At 34.9% G+C, this 7,703-nt stretch overlaps 1 protein-coding gene across 1 annotated transcript; it reads left to right on the top strand.

Annotated features, from left to right (window-relative positions):
* Window positions 1–1,758: 1,758 nt before the first annotated feature.
* On the top strand, window positions 1,759–2,796 carry LOC120084551 (zinc finger BED domain-containing protein RICESLEEPER 2-like). Its single transcript, XM_039040349.2, has one exon. The coding sequence runs from the start codon at window positions 1,759–1,761 to the stop codon at window positions 2,794–2,796; it is 1,038 nt and encodes a 345-aa protein (XP_038896277.2).
* Window positions 2,797–7,703: the final 4,907 nt, after the last annotated feature.

Genomic DNA, 7,703 nt, shown 5'->3' with positions numbered 1-7,703 from the left:
TTCATCATTACAGCTGTCGGCGTCCAAATTCTATAAATAGCCCTTGAGACCTTCATTTTAAGACATCCGAGCTTCTGCCTCAAGGCAGAAGTTTGTGATCACAGATGAGAGCTTGAAAAAGATTTCCAGTGAGAATTCTTCATCTCCACAATCCAAACCGAGTGACGATCGGAGCATTCACTGAAGATAGAGCTCGAGAGAGACATCTCTACCATTCAACCATGGCACCACCGGCAGCCTCGACGTAGAGTCCTTCATCTCCCTTATAATCTCTATATTGTATTACATTTTAGCTTGAGATATTAAGATATTTTGTGATCAATGCAAATCTTAATTCCTTCATTACCGTTTTTCATCATTTTCATATCTATCATAGTTTATCTTCAGCGTTTATTTATCAAAGTCAATCGCATGCTTAACCGTATAGCCTAGAGATAGGACGCATGTAGCAACCCACTGAGAAGTGTGCATTGTACGAGTATAGTGAGTTAATCTTCTTTGTTTGGTGAAAGGATGTGGCAATGCCTGTCTATGGGATACTGCATTGCTTGTTTATAAGCTAAGTAGCCACGTCTAACTACCTAAGAAGGTAAGGGATGGAACGCACTAAGCAAGGTTCGTATTGTTCTTAGAGACAGGCACAATCTTATGCTCAACGCAACCATGCATTATAGAGATATAGTCATGCGGTTGACCACCTAGAGGTGTGATGCGTTAGTGCAATGAGCTGGGATTACTCGAGCGATTTAAGATAGTAAACATTACTATGCGTTAATGGTTGTTGTGTTTCTACCTATTCTCATTGCAAGTCTTCTATTGCTCAGTTTGTTTAATTAGGAGTAGGAGTAGTGTGTAAAAAATTTAAACCTTCTTCACTTTATTTTTATTCTTATTCATCGCCTCAAACGCATCACCTCACAAAGGTTATTGAGTGACAAGTCCCCATGTTCGACCTTAGATTATTCGAGAAACTTACATGTTATACTTGGCACAAGCGTAAGAAAACTTGTGATAGGAACGCGTGGTCATTGCATGCTAAGATTAACGCATCATCATTCTGATGCATGACCTCAGATGCATGGGAGCAAACGCATCAGTTATGTCTAACGCATGATTTCATGTTCAAACCCATCCGTCCTTAATAATAAAAAAATAAAACAAAATGTGTCCCTAAAATTATATCAACAGCATGCAAATGGAAGAAAAGGGAAAAATTCATCTATGATATGGGATCACTTTACTAAATGTTCTAAATATAGTGATGATGATCTGCATGCTAAATATAATTATTGTGGTATGGTGTATGCATGTCATCCTAGAAGGAATGGAAATTCAACTACGAGAATGCATATTGAACACTACTGTAAAAAAAATCCTTATCAGATTAAGAAGTCTAGATTAGATGTAACACAAAGTAAGTTGGTTTTTAAGAAGAACGAAGGTATTGGAGATAATTCACAATCACATTCATTCCTTAGTTATAAGATGTTTACTATTGAGAGTGCTCGGAGACTACTTGCTGAGATGGTTATTATGATGAGTTGCCATTTAAATTCGTGAAGAACCAAGGGTTTAAGAGGTTTGGTGAATGGGACTTTGACATTAGTATAACCTAATTTTGTTCTTCCTTCTCGAAAAACAATTGCTAAGGATATTTTGAAAATTTATGATAGCACGAAAGAGATGTTGAAAGACATTTTTGTGAAAGAAGGATATAGAATGTCACTCACAACCGATACGTGATCATCAATCCAAAATATGAACTATTTGGTTTTGATTACACACTTCATTGATAAAGATTGGAAATTACATAAGAGAATTCTTAATTTCACCCAAATTGAGAATCATAGAGGGGAGACGATAGGAAAAGAGGTTGAGAAATGTCTAAAACAATGGGGTATTGAAAGGGTTATGACATTGACAGTTGATAATGCTTCGTCAAATGATACTGCCATTGCTTATTTGAAGAAGCATTTTAAGCATGGGTTGGTGTTAGATGGTGAATTCTTGCATGTTCGATGTTGTGCACATATATTGAACTTAATTGTATGTGATGGCCTAAAAGATATTAATGATTCATTGGTTCGAATTCGAGATGCTGTAAGGTTTGTTAGATCTTCTCCTGCTAGACTTGCCACATTTAAGAAGTGTATCAAAGAGGGAAACATAGATAGTAAAAGTATATTGTGTCTTGATGTTCCAACTAGATGGAATTCTACTTATTTGATGCTTGAGGCCGGTGTAAAATTTGAAAAGGCATTTGAGAGGTTAGAAGACTACGACACAATCTACATAAATGAGGAGGAAAAACCAACCACCAGGGATTGGGAAATTGCGAGAATATTTACCAAATTCTTGTTAGTGTTCTATGAAGTAACTGTTAGACTTTCAGGGTATTTGTATGTTACTTCCAATACAATCTTCCATGAGATTAGTATTGTTCAGGATTGCATAAAAAAATATTCAAATACAATTTGTCATAATGATGTGTTTTTGCAAGAAATGGCAACGAAAATGCAAGAAAAGTTTGATAAATATTGGAGAAAAACAGATAGAACAAATTTATTCTTCTATGTTGCCTTCGTTTTGGACCCTGATTATAAGATGAAATTTCTTTTGCATTGCCTAAATCAATTATTTGATGTTGATGTGGCAAAAATTGTAGGAAGTAAGGTAGAGGGTGTTTTGAGAGCATTGTTCAATGAATACAATTTGTCACTATCAGTTGCTAATAAGGGTCAATCTTCATGTACCATTAAAAGTTCTCCATTTAGAACTACAAGTGCAAGTGCTTAAGAGATTTCCCGTTTTGATTTTGGAGATTTGGATGAAGATGATTTGCAAAGTGTGGATTCATAAATTGACATTTACTTACTGGAGCCTTGTGTTAAACGTGAGGATAACTTTAATTTATTAGATTGGTGGAAGGGGAATTCTTCTAGATATAAGATTCTTAGCAAAATTGCACGAGATCTTTTAGCAATTTCGGTATCCACAGTTGCTTTTGAGTCCGCATTCAGCACTATTGGGAGAGTAATTGATCCTTTTCGTACCTCATTATCTCCAACCAATGTTGAGGCACTTGTATGTGCACAAAACTGGTTACGTTATGAACAAATTAGCATTGGTTTACGACAATACTTGGAGTAAATTGAAGATGAAGAGGAAGGTTTGTATATTCTAAACATATATTAAACATATTTATTCATATATTTATTATAGTAACTGCTAACAAGTTTATGATTTGTTTCTTGGTCTTTGTAATGGGATTGAACGGAGCGGAAAATGCAAAAAACAAGGAGAAGGAGAATCATGATTGACAAGTGTAAAGAAAAATTCTTAATCGCGTATATCGCGTATATCGCAAACAACTCATTAGGTTACTGATGACGTATATATATATGCACTTTGCAATGACAATAGAAGTGATACTACGTTCTAAATGATGTATGCAGTGATGCTTTCGTAGTATGCGTTCGTGTAGTACGTGTCACAAGTTTTCTTACACTAGAACCAAGTATAATTCCAACGCAAGTTTCTCAGAGTGATCTGAGGTCGAACACGGGGATTGTTGTGATTAATGCGATACTAGTGTGGTATATGCGACCGATTAAACAAAAAGAATAATGAATTGGTTTTGAAAAGTAAAATGCGGTAATCAGTAAAATGCAATAATAAAAGTAAAACGATGATAAAATAAATTGCGGTGATAAATAAATTTTAGTGATAAAATAAACGAATAAACTATTAGTATACAAGTTGAGGACTGGCTGTGAAGATGTGCAAAAGTATCTGATGAATGCGGTGACAAGTCTTATGAAATGAGTCAGAAAGAGAATGGGTGGAGGAAAAAGACATCGCAAGTTTGTCAATCTTGTTGAGGACACAACTGAGGTTCTGCTTTCCCTTGGCTTACACCTCTCGGTGATCGGTCGCGTTCCCATATGTCTATGGTGAAACAGGGATGAACGTAATGAACACAAGGTTGTTTGCATCTCTGGAAATACTTTTCTCTTTAGTTAACGCATTCTTCCAACCTTCTTTCGAGAGGTGGAATAACATCTTCAATTCTGCTCTCACATGCAAAGATGCCGTCAAGCATGCTTTAGCTAAACTCAGTCGATTTCTTCAACAAAGATTAACTTACTTGCTTAATCCATTCTCTTACCCTGGGGATTTGTTACACATGATGAAGAAAATGGATGAAGAATGTATGAAGAAGAACAGAGAAATGACAATGAATACGATAATGATATTAAAACCTAAGGATAAGCTTTTATTACATATAGTGAATGAAAGATTAGAGATGAACACACTGGATGAATAGAAAATAAAAACAAATACGGAAAGAGTGTCAATGTCTTGACGATTTACTTGCCGGCGTATGGTAGAAATGGAATGGAAAGCTTCCCTCTCAGGTTTGTTTTCCAGGTAGAAATGACCTTTTGCACAGAGCTTCTTCTTCGGGAATGGGAATGAATTGCTTGCTTCAAAGATTTACCTTTTGGTCTTGTCTCATCTTTCTCCCCGAATTTCTATGAATCGTCTCTTCAAACCAACCTCTTTTCTTTGAATTTGATGAAGCTATTTATAGACTTTGGCTTCTTCTACATCAGTGATCCCACTCTGAAAAGCTGATAATTCCTGCCATGGCTTAGTGGAAACGTCCTTCTGCTCCACGTTAAATTTGTCAGAATCGTATAACAGAAAAGTTATACAATTTCAGAAGTCCTTGCGAATGTGTCGCTCTTTACATCTACGATCGATTGTCACATGTGGTGTAATTGCTTTTATCTTTTATCGATTGTCGCATGCGGTGGAAATGCATTGATCGTTTGAGTCCATGATCGATCGTCGAATGCGCTACAATTGCGTTGTTCTTTTTCGTTCTTGATCGATTATTGCATGCAATGTGGATGCGTTGTTCACTTTTGTCCTCGAGCGGTTGTCGCATGCAGTGACCTATTTTCCTGAAAAATAAAGACTTGGACATTCCATTTTGCCATCGCAATGAGGTTAGCGGGTGTGCTTACGACACTTTACAATTTTCGCGTTTCTAAGCCAATTTCTATACAATTGATGCAACTTTTCCTTCTTTTTACTGCATCATCTAAATAAAATGGTATAAATAAGTTGTACTTCTACAAGTTATTAACAAGCAAACAAATTTGTTTGTATTGATTGGACTTTTGGAATTCAACACTAGTGTTTAGCTTGTTATTTGCTTTTATGTGACTTAAACTTTGAAGGTAGTTGTTTGAAATTTATGTATTGTGTACTTTGGAGAACTTTTTAGTTTTTAACTTTTTATTGTAGTCATTTGGATTGATATGTTTTTATGAGTTATTGTGGATTGATATTTAAGAAATTTGTGTATTGTGTACTTTGGACATGTTCTTATTGTGGTTTGATATTTAAATTATGTTTAGAATATAAAAAAGAGAATATACAAATTTCAAAAAAATGAAGAAGGAAAATAAAAGGCAGAAGAAACAAAAAAAGTAAAAAAAAAAAAAAAAAAGATTCATGAAACCGAATCGAATCGAATGGAACAAGTTTGATTCGATTCGGTTCCATGCATAAATAATATCAGTTCGGTTCGGTTTAGCCTCCAAACTGAATTGGTTCCACCCCTACGGGGACAGTATCCCTGCCCCGATCCTGACCCCGATTATATATATATTTAGAATAATATAAAATAATTAATTTATTTATATATATATATATATATATATATATATATATAATATTAATAGGTAAAGTTTGGAGCCAAGAAGGTCTAAAAAAACCCAAAATTTAAAACTAAAAAACCTAAAAGGAAAAACCTATTTCTCCTTTCCTTCCTCTTCCTTCCCTTTCCCTAATTTCCTTATCTTCTATTCTGATTCTTTTTTATCGTGACTCGAGTCCCCAGCTGCCTACCCATCCTTTCCTTTTCGAAAACTTGAGTCTGCCAGCCGTGACGTGAAGCCACCGCTGCCAAAAACGCCCTAATTCCCTCGTGATGCTAAGTGATCGTGACTTGAGTCCCCAGCCGCCCTCCAAAAATACCCTAGTTCCCTTTCGAAAACTTGGGTCCAGTCCACTGCCGAAAACGCCGCGATCGTCCAGTCGTGAAGCCACTGCCGTCCGCCAGCCGAGCCTGACTCCGGCCCTATTTCGAAAACTTGAGTCCAGTCCACTGCTGAAAACTCCCTAGTCGTGAAGCCGGTAAAATTTCCTTTCATTTTTCTTTCGAGTTTCGTTTTTTCCCATGAATTTCTTAGTTTTCTTCTTCAGATTTTTTTGTTTGTCAATTAAGATACATTTGTTTGTTAATTAAGCATAAATATGTTCAAAGTCCACAATGGTAAAAGTATAAATATGTTAATTAAGATTTGTTTGTGTGTTTGGTTTCAAAGTCCACAATGGTAAAAGACTTTTGAATGAGAGATGATGGCTAAGTTGAAATGAGAAAGATTTCTCACAATAAGATAAAAGGATATAGTGCTTATTCAATTTTGATTTTTCCAAGTAGTATATAACTTTTTCACTTAACTTTAAAACTTTTTGTAATACTAATATTTTGTAAAATCTTTCATGTCAAAATCAACAATAAATTAAGTGGTTTACGTATAAGTAGACATTTTCTCTTATAAGGATTCCATTAAACATAAGTTTCTCAATTCTCTAGTTCAAGAAGACTAAAGAGGGGTTTTTAAATTAAATCTTTGGTAGGTTGAAAATAATGTCTTCATCACTTTCTACAAATAAAGATTCTCCAAGTCCAATTCCAAGTCCAATCTCAGATCCAACCCTAGATTCAACCCCAAATTTAACTCCATGCTCTTCAAATGATGATAATTTGAATGTTGATAATTATGTTATTCTTGATGAGGATATTGAGAAGGGATCTTTAAAGAGGGGATTGACTCGGTTGTTTGGAACCATGTTAAGAAACAAAAAATAGATGGAGTAGACAAAGCGGTTTGTAATTATTACAAACGAAAATTATGGGTGAAAGTAAAAATGGAACCAAACATTTGCATGATCATATTAAGATATGTCCGTATAAAGGACAAAATGACATACGACAATCCCTATTGAATCCTAACAGGGAGAAGAACAATACATTGAGTGTATATAACTTCGATCAAGAAGCTACAAAACAAGCATTAGCTAGGATGATAATTAGACATGAATATCCTCTGTCACAATAAAGAAGGAGATTTAAAAAATTTATGAGACTGAAGAGTTGAAAAACATGACATTGTTGAATGAGATCAAAGGAAAAATTGCCCTTACAATGGACGTGTAAATTTTCAACCACCAAACAAAAGGTTATATGGCTGTCAATGCTCATTTTGTTGATGATAGTTAGGTTTTTCAAAACAAAATAATCAGGTTTATATATGTCATTTCTCCACACACTTCTGAGATGCTTCGTGAAGAAATAATAGAATGTCTGTTAGATTGGAATATTGATCGAAAATTTTCTTTTGTAACTGTAGATAATTGTAGTACAAATGACTCAATGGTTAATATGTTTGTTGATAATTTGTGTGGAAGCTTAATATTGGATGGGAGTTTATTTCATATGTGGTGTTGTGCTCATATTCTTAACTTGATTGTGAAAGATGGGTTGGCAATGGTAGGAGATGGGATCGAAAAAATACGTAGTAGTGTGTCTTTTTAGGTGCATACACAAAAAAAAAAGGAGAAAT

The sequence above is a fragment of the Benincasa hispida genome, chromosome 9 (assembly GCF_027475165.1).
Source record: "Benincasa hispida cultivar pf3 chromosome 9, pf3_genome.v1.1, whole genome shotgun sequence".
NCBI classification, from domain to species: domain Eukaryota; kingdom Viridiplantae; phylum Streptophyta; class Magnoliopsida; order Cucurbitales; family Cucurbitaceae; genus Benincasa; species Benincasa hispida.
The sequence above is the reverse complement of the archived record's forward strand: the minus strand, read 5'-3'. Positions and strand labels throughout refer to the sequence as shown.

Bases quoted from the DNA above. Each gene is read 5' to 3' on its own strand.
- LOC120084551 (XM_039040349.2), top strand. From the start codon at position 1,759: ATGAACTATTTGGTTTTGATTACACACTTCATTGATAAAGATTGGAAA.